Source organism: Triturus cristatus, chromosome 7, assembly GCF_964204655.1.
Source record: "Triturus cristatus chromosome 7, aTriCri1.1, whole genome shotgun sequence".
In the NCBI taxonomy this organism is placed as follows: domain Eukaryota; kingdom Metazoa; phylum Chordata; class Amphibia; order Caudata; family Salamandridae; genus Triturus; species Triturus cristatus.
This window is the reverse complement of record NC_140590.1, coordinates 1,644,391,182-1,644,412,842: the sequence shown is the minus strand read 5'-3', so window position 1 is coordinate 1,644,412,842 and position 21,661 is coordinate 1,644,391,182. Positions and strand designations below refer to the sequence as shown.

The window sequence follows — 21,661 nt, the reverse complement described above, 5'->3', positions numbered from 1 at the left end:
GATTGGCTACCTTTACAGGGATGCCTTTTGGACTCAGCAGACCACCATGTCTGTGATTGTTTTCAAAAAATGAAAGGTTTTAGTAAATGTAGTAAATTGAAGCCTTTGTCTTCAAAAGCCTTTTGTTTGCAAACTGCACCATGGGGTGCAGAAATTAAAGAAAACATTTGATTGCCCCACTGCATATTTGTGTAGGGCCCTAAATGCCTTTGACCACTGTCATGTGGTCTGCAGCCCCCCCCTCTATGTATACAAAACGTTATCCACACCATTCACTGCTGGTGATTTCACAGTGGGGAATGGAAGTAATAAGAGAAAGCCATTGGATTCCTAAATTACATCATTGGATTGATAGGAAAATGGCAGGTCTTTTCTGTTTATATGTTCTAGAGCACACTGCGCATATACCTCCTCCCTTCACAATGCATAGGTTGTGTGTGTGAGCAGGGTTGGACTGGCCGTAGCTGGCACCGGGCGTTTCCCCGGTGGGTCGGCAGGGTGGGGGGCGGTTTTGGACCCCTGTGAGGCCATTTTTGTTACCAGGAGCTACTTTTGCAACATAGCTGCAATATCGGCCCACTGTAACAAAAGCTGCAGCACTGAGAGAGGAGTGGTGCTTCCAACTAGCACATCCGGGGGTCCGGCCGAGCTGTTTGCCAGAACAGGTTCCCAGTCCGGCCATGTGCGCGATAAAATAAAAACAGGGAAGAAGGATGACATTTCCTCTATCAATCCAGTAATTTCATTCAGCAGTTCTGGAAGGTTTACAAAATGTAAAGCATTTTACCTTACTCCTATTTGGCATAGTGGTGTGCCTTTCTTTTTGAAGTCCCTGCTGCAGGGCAGATCGTCAGACCCCTAAAGGTGTGGCGCAGCGGCCAGAGCGGATGACTCTGGAGCGCGGGGCCGCTGTTCGATCTCCGGCAGCAGCTCAGCTCAGCATCATGTGACTCTGGGCAATAGCTCACTTAATCTCCCGGACGGCCCCCAGCGCCTTGAAACCCTTGAGGGGTGATATGTTCGCGCTTTACAAATGAATATGCCTCTCTTGAGAGCCCTGTATTCGTGCTGTTCCATGGCATTATCAACACTGAAACTGACATAAGAGAGGTGCGTCCATACACAATGATGCCTGTCCTAGAGAAATACTGGGGCATTGCCCGAAGGGTCACGTCAAGCACACTTACATGTGCTCTCTATGCTGAATAGGAAAGGGTAGGCTCTGCCTGCAATTGACTTTCTTCCTTTCCTCAGACTGAGCTATGCAGACAACATCCCGGATTGCATTGCATCGGTGGAACAAGGCCAATGGTATCGGCTGCTTCTTTGATTGGTGGAACATGGGGCTGTTCAGAGGTGAGCCCTGCATCATGATGTAATCAGAGAATGAATACATGCACACTGGCATGTGTGCTATCGGACAGTGGCTGGCTGCCTTCTCTCTCAGGGTCTGGCAAGGCACCGGCTATAATGTCTTATACATCGATTATTTCTTCAGCTACAAATGTTTATTTGGGAGATCGAAAATTGGGAGGGGACAGACCCCCAGTGCCCCAAAGGACCACCCATCACCACTAAAGAGCAGGACACGATGTAATTATTTATGGATAAACAACAGAACCCACAAGTTTCAGTTGGGTGCTGCCACGTTTAAGGTGAAGTCCAAGCCCTGAACTAAATGAATAGATAGAAATGTTATCTGACTATACGTGAGCGGCCACACATGAAAGGAGTGAAGTAAAGTATGTGGCTGCACTCCTTCAGTGGTTAGAAGACTTCTCAATCTAAGTAATTTTAGCACTCTGGGATGTTGTACAGTACTTTAAAATACAGTTATGTCATTCCCGCTCTCATAAAAAGTCCTGAAGAAATTTGCAAACTTATTTTCTTTAAAAAAACAATAAAACGTGCAACATCTTTTACAATTTCATCACAAGTCTCATTAGATTTGCTCAAAAGCAGACAACACATTGAGTAATAAAGAATCTTTCTTATTGATCAGTGACCAAATGGCTCAAGCAATAACAAATATGAAAGAACATCCTGTCCATTCTGAAATGGGAAAGGGTTCTTTCACAACCAAAGTAAGCAAACCAAAATTGATCTCACCCCCCCTTAACTAAGGAAAGCTAATATAATAATAAATGTCAAATGCCAAAGTGCTGTGTCATCAAACGTGATAACATTTTACCACAATTTTTTTATAATTCTTAGATTTTTTTATTCTATATTATATTTGGAAAATGACGACATTATATAAAATTAAATGTATTTCTGAATTCACAATTCCAATGTCCTAATTTATAAGCATTTATATATAAATTCACCAAACTCAAACTCTCACAAGCACAGAGCACGTTTCCAGACACTTCTCACTCAGACCTCTTTTTAAATATTACATAAGTATATCATACCAAGATATAAAGTGCTCCTTCAGAACTCTTCTCGTACTCCTTAATGGTGGAAAAGACAGACAGCACCAGACAGGAAAACACCAGGAGGAAACTGCAAAATGAGAACAAGAAAAACAATAGTTAAATGCATGTGCATATGAATTCTGTGACTTAAATCTGATGGAATTGGCAAGAGCCAGTGCAGAGAATACATTGCCAAAAGCTTTAGTAGTCTCCAAATTCTTGATGAAAGTTGGGGTTGTTCAAAGGTGACCCTTGCAATGGTCATAATCACACGAGGTTTACAGACTAACCACACACTTCATAACTGATTTCTATTTAGATGTATTAAATAAAAACATATCACATGCAAAAATCTGGAACATCTATCAAGTATCTGGCCAATGAGACCCACTGTTGGACACTCCAAGCCATCGGAAAATCCATCAGGGCAGAATGGGGAGAACTTCATCAATTCCACAATTTCTGTGCATGCGCAGGTCATTCCACAAATAAGAAGTTTAACATACAGAATTGCAATTAATTCCACTAATTAAAAATTGTTAGTAAATTGCATGACTGTGCAGTTAAAGCAAGAGTGAAAAATTGCACATTGGGGCAGAAAACGTCACCAGGCCTTTCTGAAGAAATTGAGACAAATACTACACTTTTTATCCTCCCCCTACAATAATAATACCTATGTAGATCAATAGAGATGAAACACTTCACACGTTGAATCTAACATAAGGGCTGCAAGACCAGTCGGCAATAGGTGCCCTTCATAAAAGCATTTATGAGTAGGGGGGGTAATACTATAGTAATACTCTTTGTACAGTTACGTGAAAGTGCAAAAACATTGTACTATCCTATCTATTTGTACCAATTATATACAAATATTCCCATGCCATTCACATTTCAGTTGTGTTGGGACCAATTCACAGAGGCATGTATCAAAGGATTATTACTTGGATACTATGTAATCCTTGCTTTTCACTCTTACCCTGTAACAGAGATTAAATCATTTACTATGAATACATTAGAATTCTATACTATATTCAGTAATTGATCATTGTGTTAGGAAAGATGAGATGAAGGCTAGTACATGCAGCCATTTCTGTGGAAAACCAAAACATTAGGGCCATAAATGGATACACATTTTAGAAGGTGAAGAATAACTCTTAAATTATTTGATTATTAAGTACAATTGATTTAGGAAAATGCAATATGAAGAGCAGTGGCGTAGGAAGGGGGGTGCGGTGGGTGAGGGCCACACCGGGTGTCATCATTGAGGGGGGTGACAAAAATAAAAAATGATTTTTTCCTTCTTTTAATAATTTCTATGTGGGGACATTTCAATGTGGGGGGGGGGCAAGAACCGCACCGGGTACCACCTGACCTTGCTACTCCACTGATAAAGAGAAGTGGAAAGAAAATGTTTTCAGTGTAGTTCACTACAGAACCATGCTTTGTGACTAAGGAGGCATTTATTAGGAATGCTGATCATATAATTATTTTCAGACGCAAACAAAATCTTTGTTTTATTCTTAATGTACCAAGTTTGTCAGCATTTAACAATATTATACTTTCTAAGATAATGAATAAATTACAGATATTAAACTCAGTAGGAGGTAACTCCTGTGGGTTAATATTGAACTTGTCTTAGAAATAGAGCAGGAACCTCTAAATCATACTTCAGTAATATGAAAGCCGGGATAGTTTCAATATTAATTGAAATGTAATCTAATATAGGCATTTGTTTATCATACAATATAAATTCTAAATCTGCATTTGTTACTGCATCAATTCCCAGTGCTCTTAATCGCTGCTCTGGGAATCTTTACCTCCCAGCTACGGTATGTCACCATCACTATTACAAAGCCGTAATGAATACCAAAAAAACAAAAACACCACCTCCACAAAATAAACTACAGACCATAGCCTGACCAAAAAACATGCTACATTGATAAACGTACTCGCCCCTTACTTTTGGAAAAAGCCTGAGCCAGCAAAGAAAGCTCCACAATCTAAAGGGCAGAGAGACACCAGCACACACTCAAAACTGAAACTACAGAAACAACTGAATGTAAATATCCGCCCTCTCTCTCCTCCATACCCCATATCCACCAAAAATGATACATCACCACAAACAGAAATTCAACATAGCAAAATCAGAAACAGGTACACTTGCGGTAGTTTTCAGCGACCTGTATGTACATCACTAAGTGGTCACCAATCTACAAGACACCATTTTTTGAAACAGAGACAGTAGTATGGAAACTAACTTGACTTGATACACATCGCTGGTGTGCTGCAAGTTTTCGCTCACCGCAATAGGTAACAGTTTGTCTCAATTGTGAAAAGTAATTTGTAGAGAGGTAGTTGTAATGTAAGGATTTTCGGAGCTTCAGACAAAATTATATATGTTTTTTCAATTTAGGCACTCCCTTTCCATAGCAACTAGGACATTTGTTGCAACCTGATACCCTCGTCAAGTTATCTGCAATGGAGCTGTAAGACAGCTGTGCTCTATGGTCTTTGAGTAGTGTCAGCAAAGGTTGCAACTCCACATCCCACAACATTGAGTGGATGGTGGCCACCTCAAAATGCCATAATTAGTGCAGTGCTTTTCACTCACAAATCATTGTTATCACATGTGTTGCTCTAATTAGTTTAATGGAATCAAATAATATTGTAGCCAGAATGCATTAGTTTGTCAAACAAAAGTCCAGAAGTGGAAACACAGTGTCTTTGATGATACGGAGTGAGGTGTAAACCTTACTGCGAGTCACCATTTCATACAAGAGGCTGAAGTGGTCATTTGGAACCCAGTGCACCGCCTGCTAGGACGTTCAAGGGTGGAGGCCCCCACCAGTCTGGGGTCTGGACACACCCTATTGAGAGTGCTCTGGTGATTTTGGAAGAAATACTTCTAAGTGGAAGACAGGCACTTTGGCATGAAAGTGCTGAGCAATCTTTTTGGTTTCACAGAAACAAACACCCAAAGCGTGGGAAGATTGCGTCCTATGCCTTTACGGCCCTTATTCCTCCTGTTTTCTGCAAGCATGGTGCATAAGCAGGAAAAATAAGATGGGGATGTCATCTGATGTGCATTACCCAGCAGCCCTGTGGCAGATAGTACTGGCTAAAGGTTTCTGAGGAAAAACCTACCGAGGCTGCACGGTCACAAATCAGGTGGTTCCTTACAAAATGGGGTGGTGTGCGTCTTGGACTTGATGAAGTGCGAGAATCCATACATACCGACATTTCTTAGAAAAATAAATCTACAGAATAGATTTTCCCCATTGATTAACATTGAAGTTTAGGCAATTACTTGCAGGCGACTGCTAAAACAAAGAAATTTTGGGCGTCAAAAGTCAGGAGTCTCCTACCTGAATCGGGTCTACTGGCATGAATGTCAAAATTTACAGTAGTTCTCCTGCTCAGAGAAACCCTAAATGATGCCTTAGTGATGCAGTCACACCCGAATGGGTGAGAAACTAAAATAATTTTCTGCAGTATGAGAAATGTTTGTAAGGAAATCAAATATTTCATATATTTAAAAAAATTTAATCAGAAGTTCAAATTAAATTAAAAAGTCTTTATCGTACGTTTTGTGTTAATTATCTGGGATAATTGTTGGCAAATTCGAACATAGTGTTCTTATAAAAGGTGCCCTGGAGAGATTGGACTTGGGTGTAAGTATGTCTTCTCTTTCCATCACGGTAGTGTACAGGCAAACCACTTTTCTACCAGCTCAATGGCGGCTGTGACCTCGTATTGATCAGCAGGCCTCAGTTCAGCGACCTTCACTCTGCTAACGATAGAACTTCACATCGCAAGAAGTGCTGAGTTCAGAGCTCTCTGCGCCCTTACACCTATCGATCGAAGACTCCCCGAGAGGCTGCAAAGGCTGCTCCCTGCCAGTTAATGGATTCAGCTGGAAACACAAGTGTTTCCTGTACTTCGTCAGCGCCATTTTCCATAACGAAAGGCAGACGGTGATTGGACGATCCATACGCATCCTCCATTGAACTTCTGGTAAACAATTCTAGATAACTAGCTAGCACTTGGGGCTTAATAGGAAGCATTCCTGAGGCCCCTCACTGAAGTTTCTAATGTTTTCATATAGGAGCGGAAACAATATTTGCATTTTTTGAAATGTAAAGAGATAAATGGCTCAATAGCCCTGTTACTTGAGCAGGTTGCCTACATTTTTACCTCTGCAGTCTAGGACTTATTCCATTATAAAATCAGAACCACAAGTCCCAGATTACAAACAAAATACTTGAACTTGGGAAGCATGTACGCTTCTGGAGGCTGAGACGGAGGCACAGGCCCTGTGTCACCTACAGTTGTGTACATGCAAAACGCTCCCGATTTAGGTTGAAGACTTCACATTTTTTTGCTTAAAATAGTGTGCTTCCTTGAGCTTAAAAGTACCTCCATTACTGATACAAGGTAATGGAGAAATGTCTTCCCATCATTTTTTTTTCAGATGCTCTCTTCCACTTGTTTCCCAACTATTGACAAGTAGGAGGTAGTGAAAAAGCAGAAGTACCTAGAACACCATTACCTCTCAAGGCACCTTCATTTGGAGAGAATAACCTGCCTTGGAATCACTTTGACATCCTCAGAATGCCTTCGTCTCAGCCTATTTTTTCTCCAAGGAGTCAAGGTATTTGTGATGGGTGATCCAACAGTGCTTAATGTGTGAAAGAAAGAGTGCTGGTGCCCAAAGGTCTGCTTAAAAGCCCACAGCCAGGGCAATTAAGCATCAGCACGCCGAATACCTGGTAGTCTTATATCCACTTTATGCCTCTTTGATCCACTACCAGACACTTCTGCACATTTACCTCGCTCTTGCAGGTTAATGCATTCTCTCTTTGTGACTTTTCTGCCCTCTTTCTCTTCCTCCATCTTTTTTTCGTTCTCTGTGTTTTTCCATCTCTTGAATTTGGTAAATATCTAATGAGGAAAAATAAGTGCCGGTACACAAAAATAAGTGCTGGTCGCCCCCACCGGTTCAAATTGAGCATTGGGGATCGTATTGAAATCAATGGGGTAAAATAGTTTGTTTTTTTAGAGGGTGGGATTTGTTTGCAAGCCGGGTGACCCCACTGAAGTTTAAGGGAAGCATTCGGGACATTCATACTTCTCAACTCACCCGTACTTAATGGTGTTATCCACATTAGAATTTTTTTTACTCTTCCAATATACCAACTTTCTCCTCTTGAAGATCACCTGACCGCCCCAAATCCACCTTTAAACAAATTTACTGTAGTCGATGAGAGGAGCTAATTTGTGTTTTCAAGATAGAAAATAAAGGGTGAATTGTTGATGAATGCCCTTATACATGTGAGTTTGTAGATATTCACCAACTTTTGCAGAGTAACCAAAGCAAGTATAATCTCAATCCCGCCACTGCAGCTAGATTTGCTCACACAGACATTCCCCCATACTGGCACAATTTCTATTTAATGAAATCGCATTTGCAGATGTTAAATTCCACCATTCCTAATTCTGTTGTCCTGTAATGGTACTTTTCCTTTATGAATGACGGATTTTGACCACCCTGAATTTAGGTAAGTAAAATAATTTACAACTTTAGACCTCTAACAGGTGCAGAGAAATATACCAAATATACAAGTAGTTACCATGCTACAGTTTTAACAGTTGCTGTACCAAAGTCACATGTGCAGCAAATGAAAGTTTGCATGGCTGCCAGAATATAGTGTACACAAATACCGTTTGACATAAATATTGTGTTCTAAATATATTTTCCAAATAAATCGTCCGAATGGTGTAGATTTTGTATTATTAACTTCAATGGGGTGATACATTTGTGGATGATATGGTGCCACAAGTTTTGTACACCAGGGGTGGCTGTATACACAGGCCATAGGAGAGAACACAAACATTGTGTGACAACCTTTTAACCTTTTTAGTTCGAGCATTCGAGACTTCTTTTATATACTTTAGTATATACTTTAGTATATATACTTTAGGATATACTTTTATGGGTATGTACTTTGTGGACTCTGGAGATCAGCCCTAGGACTTGTCTGCTTCCGCTTACGGACTTTTTTTTCTGTTCAACTGCCTCTATTTAACTGTCTTACTTTCTTGATAGAAAACGACCAGTAGAGGTCAGTAAATTTCAGAATCACTTTAGCATTCTCTAGATTCCAGTCCATAGAAATTGTCTTCCATGAGCACCCATAGACAATAATATTTTTTCATATCTTGTATTTGCAGTGATATGACCACCGAAGGCCCTGCTTTTATATTAAAAACAGAGCTTTGGACTATACCATTTCTCACTGAAAGGCAATATTTCTCTCCATGTGTTCCCATACCTGGCGTGTCACGCAGTTTGGTGCTTAATTTCCCACCATGTTAAAGAACAGTAGATGTTTCAGCACCCAGGCTAATGTGCTGCATAGCTAAATACGTATAAAGTCCCAAAGGCAAGACTAAATGCATTGCAAATGCTTATTGAAGATGGCTTTTGGAATTTTACCAGGGTATCACATCACTAGTATTCAGTTATGATAGCTCATAATACTTAGCGTTGCCTCCAGATGTGACTCACCTTTCAGTTAGGTCAATTGAAGCAAACAAAGACTACAAGTCCCATGATGCACGTTGGTCAAAGAATAGATATTTGTACTGCATGAAAATCTGTGGTGCTAGGTTCAGTTGTGACTGCTCCTGTGAAGCAGTAGTGGGGTGGGGAGAGGGGTAAGGGGGAGAAAAAAAATGAAAAAAATTACTTCCCTGCCGGCTGGCCGGCTGCCACCTCTCTTCTGTCCTCTCCATCCTCTTCCTGGCTTTTGTTCAAACAGAAAGCACGCAGGGTCCCTTAAGCCAATCACAATGCTGCAATGGGGGAATGGGAGCCTGGGCATGTTCTCCACCCAGGCTATAATGCAGCCTAGGTAGAGAACATACAAAGTGTGCATGAATATTTGGCCGACCCTCTGGGTACTTAGGAGGGTGCCACTACTCTCCCCTGCGCTGCCCAGTCTAGCCGCCCCACAAAACTGCCTCAGCACAGAAAAATAAAATGATTATAACATTGCGTTTATTTTTCCTTTTTTGCCGTGCTAAAAGGCAGTGGGGCGACGCTCCTCCGCCTTAGCGGAGGAGCTGCCCCTGGCTAGGTTGCGCACAAGGAAACGTGACAATGATGATATCAGCTACGCACGCACACAGCTGTTTAAGAGTGATAATAACCACTGCCCAGGGCCGTGCTAGCAAGCCAGCTGTGACTTGAGTGACGTTTATACTCAACGTACACCCCCCAGTACAAATTATAATGCATAAAGAGTAAGCCAGAAAAAATGAGTAATTTTTATTTGCACCTGGTTTCATTCGGAGCTAGAACTTCATACAAATCCGGTCATACTATTTCAGGGCATCTGGTTTTCTTTTTAATTCAAGGGGTTTTCGCGATTTTGGCACTGCCTCTGAGGGAGCAGGGGAAATACAAAAAAATTACTAACTGACTGGCATTGCAAAAATCTAATTTATTTACAAATGTGAAATTAAATTAACATAGGTTTGTGATTTGTGTAGAAAGTAGAAGTAAATTGCACGTATTTCGTTTGTAGTAAAATTATATTGTGGCAAAGAATGCAGATGGTAAGTAAAATGGCTTTAAATGTCGCTTATGCTAGGTTACACCTAACACGGGTAATTAGAATGGTGGGTGGTAAAAGAGAAAGGCTTAATTTCTATGTCTAATTTCTGCTATGTTGTTTTCATATTAGTTCCGTTCGGGTCTGCTAGGCCTCACTTGGAAATGGCTGCTGCAGAGACACGTGATTGTGTGCGCCGAATAAAGATGGCCCCCGCGCATGAGCAGAGTGGAAGTTCCAGTCACAAGTGTGTGGCCTATGCCCGGAGTGAGAGATGTCAAGGCCAGTCTGACCTAAAACAAGAGTTGTGCCAAGAGTTCAGCATGAATACATGGGAACGGATGGGAGACTCGAACTCCAGAAGATGAACTAATTCATGACTGTCGAATAATGTTACAAATATGTTAACAAAGTTAAAGTACATTTGGACTTGATGAATCACGAGAACTTTTGTATGCATTGATTGTTTGCGAACCGGTTCGAACAAGGAGGGCGATGAGGTGACCATCACCACCCCTCCAATGGACCAATCAGAATGAATGTAGCCTCTAAAAGGTTTAAATTTTGGGTATAGCAAGTTAGTGTAAAGGGTATAAAAGAGCTTGTGCTTACAATGACGCTGTTTTCGTGTTCGCGTTCCTCGCTTATTCTACATCGTTCTATTCAACACGACACGCTGTCTGTTGAGACGATTTTTCTTTCTGATACTGAAAAAGACCGTCAATTTTGGACTTCGAACGGTGATGGGGAAAAGGAACGAGACCTGGGAGGGATTACGTCCGAGGAGGTTACTTGCACAGAATCCCTGAGGCGGAAGCCGGGGAAGCTCATTTTATTTTAAACCTGTTACCATTTTAAAAGTGTAATTGTAGTGCTCCGTGTAGTTTTAAACCCGTTGCTGCGATCTATGCCGCACGGGTCTTCAAGCGCCTGACGCCTACCTTTCACCACCGCAGCCGAGTTGGGGCTACTGGCGGGTGGGGGTCGCCATATTGGATGAGGAGTGGGTCGGCAGACTAGTGCTCGCCCCTCCCGCCAATCACCAGTACAAAAGTCGCGCTGCTTTGATCGCGCGTCACTTACTTGCACAGAATCCCTGAGGCGGAAGCCGGGGAAGCTCATTTTATTTTAAACCTGTTACCATTTTAAAAGTGTAATTGTACTGCTCCGTGTAGTTTTAAACCCGTTGCTGCGATCTATGCCGCACGGGTCTTCAAGCGCCTGACGCCTACCTTTCACCGCCGCAGCCGAGTTGGGGCTACTGGCGGGTGGGGGTCGCCATATTGGATGAGGAGTGGGTCGGCAGACTAGTGCTCGCCCCTCCCTTCAATCACCAGTACAAAAGTCGCGCTGCTTTGATCGCGCGTCACTTACTTGCACAGAATCCCTGAGGCGGAAGCCGGGGAAGCTCATTTTATTTTAAACCTGTTACCATTTTAAAAGTGTAATTGTACTGCTCCGTGTAGTTTTAAACCCGTTGCTGCGATCTATGCCGCACGGGTCTTCAAGCGCCTGACGCCTACCTTTCACCGCCGCAGCCGAGTTGGGGCTACTGGCGGGTAGGGGTCGCCATATTGGATGAGGAGTGGGTCGGCAGACTAGTGCTCGCCCCTCCCGCCAATCACCAGTATAAATGGTTACACCCCTTAGGAAGCGCAGCGGACGAGCGCAGCGGGCGCGCCGACAGCGCGCCGAAGGTGCGCCTAAGGTAAGCCCGTCTGCGCCCGTCCGCGCCAGACCGGGCCTAGGGCCCAGGACTCCGGCAGTCCCCATTCCCGCATATATTAGATATTCGCAAAAGAGTCTCCTCCAGCTCAGGTACCCCACTTCGAACCCATGCCTTCACTCGCTCTCCCTAGCAGACTGACAGACAAGCTGCCTTCACTGCCCTTACAGCCTGAAATCCCCGACCCCTCCCAAAAAACTTTGGGCTAAGATGGCCCTACTTAATTGTAGATCCCTCCCCAAACACAGCGCTGAAATCAACCTACTCCTGTTAGAGACAAACCTTGAGGTTTTGTTCCTCACAGAGACCTGGATTAATACATCGGACCCTGACATAGTCCAAACATTGCCACCGGGGTATCTAATCAAACATCATGATAGACCATCCGGGATAGGGGGGGGAGTCGCCATCATTTTTAAAACGCATTTATCCTGCCATTTTAGAGACAGCCCGATCCAGGATTGCGAAAACATCCACTTTTCGATTCACCTCTCTCCGCTTAAAACACTTTCAGGCATCCTTGTCTATCGGCCGCCGGGACCGCAAGGTCAGTTCGCTAATTCCCTAGTGGAAACTATTACGTCCCTAGCCTGTCTCTCCCCCAATTTCACGGTTCTAGGCGATCTCAACGTCCATTTTGACGATCCGTTAGACAAATTAGCGGTAGACCTCAAGGAAGACCTAACTTCCCTTAACCTTGTTTTGAAAAACCAATACCCTACTCATATTAAGGGCCACCTCCTGGACCCCATTTTCACGAACATCCCTGAACTGACCGCAACCAAGCCCCTTCCTATCCCCTGGTCAGATCATCACCTGATCCCTTTCAAGTACCCGATCTCCATGGAAGCCCCAACCAGATCCCCCCCCCAGGTTCCATCCCGCCCCTGGTCAAAACTAGATATAGAAGTCTGGACCGGCAAATTATTAGCCTCCACTCCCACTCTTGATCCAGACCCAACTCTGGCGGATCACCAATTCCTTTCCTGGATCATTAAATCCCTCGACTCAGCTCTTCCTAATAAATTGCTCCCCAGCAAAAAGGAAACATTCAAATCCCCTTGGTTTACACCTGAGCTGCGCGAATTAAGAAAGAGCTGTAAAAAACTCGAACGCCTTTGGAGAAAGGACTGGGAAGCAAAGAGTAAAGGAGAATATAAATCAGCGATGAAGCATTATAAAACCTGCTTAAAAAACACCCAAGCCACCTATTACGAAGGTAAAATACGAGCTGCAGCCAACTCCTCCAAAGAAACACACCGGATCATCCGCTCCTTAATGAAAGCCCCAGATCCTCTGCCCACCACCGATTCCTCAGGCTTCAGATGTAACCAATTAGCTGAGTTCTTTTCCTCCAAAATCACTAATATTTTAAAAACTCTCCCCTCCCAGATCACTTTTCCAGACTCGGTACACCTTCCCACTTGCCCTGACGCCCCTCACCTTGACGCCTTTTCTCCAGTATCCACAGAGACATTACTTACTACCCTAAATTCAGTAAAGAGCGGAGCCCCTACAGATCCAGACCCCATGAACAAACTAAAATTGGTTGCCCCTATGATATCCCCTTTACTCACCAAACTAATTAATGCCTCCCTTATCCAAGGTATCGTCCCTACTAACTGGAAAAGAGCTATAGTCCGTGCCCTTCTGAAGAAACCCCACCTCGACTTCTCTGATCCGGCGAATTTCAGGCCAATTTCTCTCCTTCCAGGCATCAGCAAGGTGGCTGAAAAAATTGTGAACCAGCAACTCTCCACCTTCCTAGAGTCCAATAATCTCCTCTGTCACTCCCAGACAGGGTTCAGACCAGGGCAGGGCACCGACACCGCCCTTCTAGCCGTGATCGAAGAAGCAAGAACTATCTTGGATTCAGGAGGATCAGTGGCAGTGATCCTCCTGGATTTAAGTGCGACCTTTGATACGGTGGACCACACCATTCTTGTCCACCGTCTCTCTAGGGCAGGAGTCACTGGCTCCGCACTGGCCTGGTTTAAATCCTTTTTGGAACACAGGACCTTCGAGGTGGCTGACGGACATTCACACTCCAGAGCTCTCCCCCTTCAGTGTGGGGTTCCCCAGGGCTCCTCCCTGAGCCCCACACTCTTCAACGTGTATATGTCCCCCCTTGAAGACATCGTGTCACCTTTTGGAATAAAGGTAGTCATGTATGCCGACGACACACAACTAGTCGTCTCCCTAAATCAGTCAGCCCACTGCATGGAGAACCTGGCCTCCTGCCGAATATATCCAAATGGATGCGTGACTCTCGCCTCAAACTCAACGGAGAGAAGTCTGAGATCCTATTACTTGGTGATCCACGCAAAATCCCTACTTCTCTCTCATGGCCACCCTCTATTGGGATCCCCCCTACCCCAAAAAAGGAAATCAAGAGCCTAGGCATTTGGTTGAACCAAGACCTGAACTTCAAAGTCCAAGCCAGGAATACCGCCGGCATCTGTTTCGGCCTTATGCGGACTGCGAGGAAAATTTTCCCCCTAATCCCCCTTCAGTCCAGAAAGCTTTTAATTCAAGGCCTGATCATCTCAAGATTGGACTACGGAAACGCCCTGTATCTAGGTGCCCCTACCTCAGTTATCAACAAATTGCAACATGTCCAGAATGCAGCCGCCAGGCTCCTCACCGGGACAAAACCCAGATGCTCTGCGAAACCTGCCCTCAAATCGCTTCACTGGCTTCCAATACAGGAACGAATTACCTTCAAAACCCTCTGTATCACCCACAAAATACTCCACGGCAGAGGCCCACCTATACTGAGACCTTTCATCAAACCCCATCAATCCACTAGGCAGTTGAGGTCAAGTACCCTTTCCTTGGCCAGCGTCCCTAGAATAAGAAGAGCACGCTCAGGAGGTCGCCTCTTCGCATTTAATGCCCCTAAGCTATGGAACGCCCTTCCCCTCTCCATTCGAACAGACACTGACCTGTTGTCCTTTCATAAGCGACTGAAAACCTGGTTATTCCCCAAAACTTTCTCTCTTCTGTATCTTGACATTCTGGCCATTCCCCCCTCAACCCCCCTCCTGGATCTGGCAGGTTGAGTATCAGCGCTGGGACGCCCCTGGGTAGCTATCTATAAATCCTATTCTAATTCTAATTCTAGAGGGACAGTTGGTCGGTATTGGGAACCTATCCTGTGATCTTCGATTCATGTTCTGGTGAATCATTCTCGTCATCGCCCTAAGGCCAAGGGTAATGAGTATTTTCCATTTCTATTCAATCTTTGTCTAATAAAACTTTACTTATTCAATTTATTCAATGAATCTAGATAAAAATTCATGCTAACTCAAAGCTGAGTCTGTGGTTATTAGAATTAAAGTTATGATCAATAATTGTTAAAAAGGTTTTAATTGTGATTGAGCTGGACTTAATCGCCATCAATTGATTCCTACTAGTTGGTCCATCGACCGAAATAGCGGAGTACCTTGATGTTTAGAACCGACAATTCCGAAATCAAATGTATATAATGTGTATAGATATTAGTTAGGTAAAATTTTAACAAGGTACCCCGTATGTGTTGCAGCTCGTCTACTTATCTCTTATCCAGAAAACTGAGTGAATGTGTGTTTCGGTTTCATGGGCCCCACCGATGAACAAATGGTGTAAGGGTTTTCTGGGTTGGTGTCATAAGGAAAGGTTTTATAATAGCATCAACGTTCAGCAGAAAATACCTTTTGCATCGAATGTTGATTGGCTCTACCATTTGCACTGCTTTGCAAAGCGATACACTGCTTTGCGTCATCAGATTGCCTGTGCAAATGTATGGTACGTGGCAACCCAACACTTTGCTTTCGTATAGTTTAAATGTGTTAAGAGTGTTTCACCCACATACACTGCATGTGGTGAAAATGTTGCTCAGGGAATGGACATCTTACGACTGCTGTGGAGTCTGGTGGCAATTAAGAGCCCTTAGCAAATGCTTCATCTTGCTAAGTGCCACTTCCTCTCACCCAAAAATAGGTCCACTGGTAAATGGATAATTTAAGGCAATCAAGATTTCCAGTGATTCACATGACCTATTACCCAGGAGGCCAAATGTCAAGTGGTTTCTGAATCTGAACATACAATTATATGATGTTAATCCTTTAGACTGACAGGCTGTGATAAAGGAGAGTAGCTGATTGTCATTGCATTTCACCGCAGTGATAGTGCACAGCTTTTACAAGAGCATCTTATATATCATCAATGCCATCATATTTACAATTTGGGATCGCAATTAACATTTCTTAGGTCTTGCAAAAAAATAGCTAAGCTCCAGAGGACTGCATTGACAGGAATGGCATCCTTTTTAGATTTGGCCTGCCAGACAGCGCAAGATGCCTGATTGAAAACACATATTGTAGACTTACCAAGAATTTATAGTTGGCTTACATCCTTCCATTGCTTACTATTGGTTGGCTTTATTGTCACTTTCATTTGCTTGCTTCTTATTCAATGGCTTTGCTTATCCATTTAGTTCTATCTTGTTGTTGTCCCTCCCTTGGAGCATAGCCTCATAACCATACTTTTGCTTGGCTGACTTGTATGCTTCCACTGCTCGCTTTAAGGGAACAACTTTTTTCTTTTTGCTTATGCACTCCATGAGAATGCATGTGTTTTCCAACTCTCTCACTCGTGTGATTCCCCCCCACCACCAAATTGTCACCCCACTCTCTGGGTTGATGTCTCCTTCATGTTGCAATCTCTCTCTTGTGTACTTCTACCTCCCAAACTATCCCCTCCTGGTGCTATGTGTTTCTTTCTTGCTTGTATGCTCATTCAAACCTATGTTGCTCTCCTTCGTGTGCTGCTGTTCCCTTGCTACCTCCAGTCCTTGTTGCTTTCTCGCACCACTCCTCCATTGCCCCACCCCCATCACCCCATGGTCTTTTTTTTAATGTGTAGCGTTTTGTAAATTTTAGATATTTTTGGGGTGGGTGGAGGTCCAGGCAGCAAATCGCTGCTGCCACTCCGCCTTAAAAGTAGCTTGTACGTTTAAAACATTTTTTATTTACCAATCCACCTCGGATTGGTAAATAAAAAAATGGTGCCGCATCATTTTGCAGTTGACTTCAAGCCTCATCAATCAACTACCATCAAGCAACCATCAAGCGTCATCACACACTTGTGTGAAATGTGTTTCTTTTGGCCATGCTGGCAGCATCTACTGATGAAGTACTGCATCATTGAAAGACATTTGTAAAGCAAGTAGATCCCAAAGATGAGACCTATTTGCTTTGCCATTTATTTTAAGACTGATGTTAGCCAAGACCTTTTGTTTTTAATAAAGAATATATATGTACTATACATACTTACAAGGGCTTTATGTCAGCCCTCTTTATCCATTGGTCTACCATAGTATCATTCATGTTTTACTTCTGCCAACCACACAATACACCATGGGGCACAAGGTTAGACCACTTCAGTCTTCAGGTAATTTATATGCTTACCTGTCTGTGAGCGAAGATATTCTGATCTTGCAAAACATGCCCATTCTCACATTCGTAGTCTCCTTATGTTCCAAGGACTACTGTTCCAATGTGTGATTTTTACATAAACATATTTATGACCGAACTGCACACAGAGGCCAAAGTGGTGGGTGTGTTCTAAGAATGCTCTGGGACCTCCTCCGCTATCCTGCTTGCTTAGGGGCCAGACACCCCTATAAACCAGATGCCGTTTCGTCTCTGTGTTCCTCCCACCTGCCAGATATCCCAGATATCCCTAGCGGCACACAGAGCCACTGTGCAAGTGACAACTCAGCACTGCCACCAAACCCGTGCTAGGACCAAAATGGTGCCTGGGTGATGAAGGAATCATCACCCTAGATGAAAGAGAGTGCTGGCTGAAGCTGTGGATGCACATGGTGCCCCTCATGTTAGAGCTTTCCAGGATGTGGCCCCTTGGGAACCTGGAGAGACATGCTGCCTTTGAAGATGCAGGCGCCACCACCGTGGTTGGGCTCTAGTGGCTCCTGGCCCTCCCGACCAGCAAAGCTCTTTCCCTCAGCAGTTTACAATATGGAGTGGAGACGTGGGGTCGATGCCGCATGAACGAGGCCTGCCTGTTCTCCCTAATCTGTCTATAGCTGTAGGTCCCTCCCTACACTTTTAGTGCCCTGTCAACCTGGGGCAGCCGTGCAATTGGGGCCGACTGGGACCCTGAGGGTGTGCCACATCTGACGTACCCCGGAGGGTGGAACAGCGAGATCACCTCATGGCCTCAATGTCCATCAGGATGCACAGCAGAAGTTCTCCCCTCTGGCAAGAGACCGGACCAACTGCCCTGGCAGCTCCTGAATGATGACTCGGATGCTCGTGCTGCCTTCCCTTCCTTTCATCTTGAATGCAAGCAGGGTAAGACCGAATCACATACCAAGGAGCTCAACAATAGTGGATCCATCTAAACCAGCAGGTGGCGGGACTGGCTGCTAGTGTAACCCTCTGCTGGATTCCTAAGGTGGACAGGACAGTCTGGATCTGTCTGTGAGCCTCATTGCCTGCAGCCTCCAAGGAATCAAGGAGGACAAGGGCAACTGGAGTGTCAATCATAAGACACTAACGGTGGACCACCAGGAGAGGAGTCCCCCTCCCCCAACACTCACTACTAGCTGACCCGGGTGAAACTTACTGCATCTCTACTCCCAACTTTAATCCAAGATAGGGGAAGTGGGAATCGACCTGCACAATGTTGCCAATATAGTTTCTGTGGTGGAGGGCTGAGTCTCAACGTTGGAGGATGAGGTGGCCACACTCAAGCGCTATGTGTCCAATCTCCTCTTTGAGACTGCAACCAGGAAAACAGAGCAGAAGATGCAAAAAATAGATCCAGATGAAATAACCTACGACTCATTGGATTTCCAGGGGACGTTGATACCCCACAGTTGGATGCATTTTTAGAGACAAGGCTCACGTCGTGGAAACCAGAGGGAAGCTCTCACCCTAGTTTGTGGTTGAACGGGTGCATCCCTCCCTGGCTCACTGCCCTCCTCCAAGGGCCTCGACTTGTCTTCTGATAGCATGAATACGCAACTACAGGGTCTTAAATGTGATCGTTTGGGAGACCCACCAGCCTGGGGCCCTGAACTTTGAGTCCAACCGCATAAAGATCTTTCCCACCTACACCAAAGCTGTCCAAAATTGGAGAAAATTATATGATGAGGTCAAGAAGAAGCTTTGTGCTATGTACATACAGTATATGCTCATATTCCCAGCCAAGCTTAAAGTCATTCACGATTCTTTTGCATACTTTCTCTAAACTCCTGAGGTGGTTTGGGAATTGGCAACTAAAAAACCAAATCTCCAGAAAAAGGCACCACAGGGTCGAGGCAATCAAGATGAACTGAATCGACAAATGCTGAACAGACCTTGATGGAGAACGAGATAACAGAAAGAGCAGAGATGGAACCGCAGCCCTTCTGAATTCTCTGACCTTGGCAGAGCCCACTCTCAAAGCAGGGAGAGACCTTGAGTAAATCAGGTCTCACCATTCCATCATTGTCCCAACCCAGTAGTGGTCTTACGATCACAGATGGGGTGCTGCTCAGGGCTCTGGCAACCCGCACCACTGCCGGACTAGTCACAGTAGCCACAAGTAAAAAAAAACTGACAATGGACACTAAAGAAGTATCCTGTACAGGAGAAAATCATTCTTTAATGTTTTGCCAGAGTTTGTCATAGTGGTTTGTGTCGTAGGGTATTTTGGGGTGACAGACGCTTTGGCGGAAGAAGTATGGGTGGAGAGGTTTGGTAAGGTTTATTTTTGTGTCAGTTTCCATCCATTCAACACCCACACGCAGTACATTGTACATCGACATATTCTGGCCCAACCTTTCACATCCACAACACAATTATGTCCTCCTCTTTCTGGCCAACCCACATCTCTCTGGACCTTACTCCTTGGAAACTGAGCTTACAATACCTGAGCTTTGATGTTTCCTGAGACCCTGACTTGGCCGGTAGCCTCAGTTTTCACCTCACACCACTAAAATGAAGCAAGACCTCCAGAAATGGGGGCAGCTCCCACTCAACCTACTTGGCAGACTGGCGTTATTCAAAACGATGATGCTCCCCAGAATTTTATAAACTCTCCAACACTTTCCAAACCACTGGTTTCAGAAACACAACAGCTTGATTGCCAACCTCCCTTGGGCATCTAGGCCAATCTGCAGAGCACTATATAAATGTCAACAGTCTGTATACGATGGAGGGTTGAGGATGGCAGATAACAAACTGTACTACTGGGCAGCTACTGGTTATTAATGAGTGCCTGACTGGTGGGGGTACGGATGATCCAACAAACTGAACTAAAGCTCTCCCGCTCAGGTCTGGACACCGCACCGAGGCTACTTTATGGCAACCCCATCCCCCTTCACCTTCCTGATAAGGCTGCTGTGGTCATCAAGAACAAGACGTGTTGGTCAGCTCTGCACTTTATTGGATGGGGCAAGACATTTACACACCTCACCTCATTATGGGAGGGAAGATGGCTACACCACACTGCTCAATTTGAGGGCCTTAAGATATGGGATAGAATTGGATTTACAACCATAGGGGATATTTGCAAAGAGGGCCATATGTGCTCCTTTCAAGACTCAAGATCTTTAACATCAGTACTCTCTGTCATGTACACATTTCCACAAATACCTACAGCTATGCCACACACTGTCCTGTCACCTGAGTGAAATTACTGAGCCGCCTGACTAGAGCCCACTCCAAGTAAAAATCCTCATGGGCCGGCTAGGAAATGGAGTAATACCCAGTATCTATCACGCATTAGTAATTAATGCCCCTGAAGTGTTCCTAACCCTCATACAGAAATGAGAGGAATGAATAGGTCCCCACAATGACATAGATTGGCGCAAAAACCCGGCTAACTTCTCAGGAAATAGGCATCTCCACCAAATTATGACTGATAGAAAATGTGAAAATTACTAATTTCACACCCCGGTGCTTGTCGGGAAGATACCAAAACCCACCTGCTTCTGATGCGTTCGTGCAGACGGGAATTTCTTTCATATGCTATCGACCTGTACCCAGATAATTGGCTTTTGGCTAGGAATAGGAAAGACGCCATCCCGGTCCTGAAAAAGCTAAAGGAACTGACCCCTGTGGTGGGACTACTTGGCATACTGGAAGCCCCGGGCAGTCGCCGGTACGAATGAATTATAATGGAAATAGCCACAGTGGTTGCAATATTGTTCCCAGATGGAGATCCCCTCACCACTTCACCCTTGCAGAATGGCGGCTGGGGGTGGATTGGTGTGCTAAAATGTAACAGACGATTTAGCATGCCCGCGGATATCCACAGAAACATAACAGGATTTTGGGCAAGTGATGGTCATACTATGAGCAAGAAAATGAATGACGACAAGCCAGTGGACTGAAATGTAACGCTGAATTGTTATTTACTGTGTACTGAACTTGGAACTGATTGTACTGAGTGTTATGATGAAAATTATAAAATTGGTTTATCGAAAACAAATATGTATATGTAGATATATATATATAAATATATAAAAATATATATGAATATATATATATATATATATATATATATATATACATATATAGGATTATAGACCTTCCTTGTTTCATACAGTGAGTCCTGCATACAAACACTATTCACAAAGTAAACATTAGCAAAGCCAAATGATAGCAGCCAGCACCAGACCCATTGGGCTTTACAGCAGTTAGCTGTGTGGAGATCAGGTGGGCTGCAGCCAACCTCCCACAACCCCTACTGAACATGGTCTTCAGCCAGAACCCATGCCGAACCTCCTGCACTCAGATGCACACAGCCTTTTGCACATTCACTGCAAGTAACTTTGAATGCAACCACACCCATCCCATTCAGGGATGGCCTCATGCACCCTCTCCTACAATCATACCTCTTCTTCAGGC

At 44.2% G+C, this 21,661-nt stretch overlaps 1 protein-coding gene across 8 annotated transcripts in view; it reads right to left on the bottom strand.

Annotated features, from left to right (window-relative positions):
- The window catches only part of KCNQ2 (potassium voltage-gated channel subfamily Q member 2), a 341,848-nt gene that overhangs the window by 175,707 nt on the left and 144,480 nt on the right, over window positions 1-21,661 (bottom strand). For all 8 annotated transcript variants that reach the window (XM_085619689.1, XM_085619690.1, XM_085619696.1 and 5 more), the window contains exon 2: window positions 2,415-2,505. In XM_085619689.1, coding sequence (XP_085475815.1) covers window positions 2,415-2,505 — 91 coding nt within the window. The remainder of the gene's footprint in view (window positions 1-2,414; window positions 2,506-21,661) is intronic.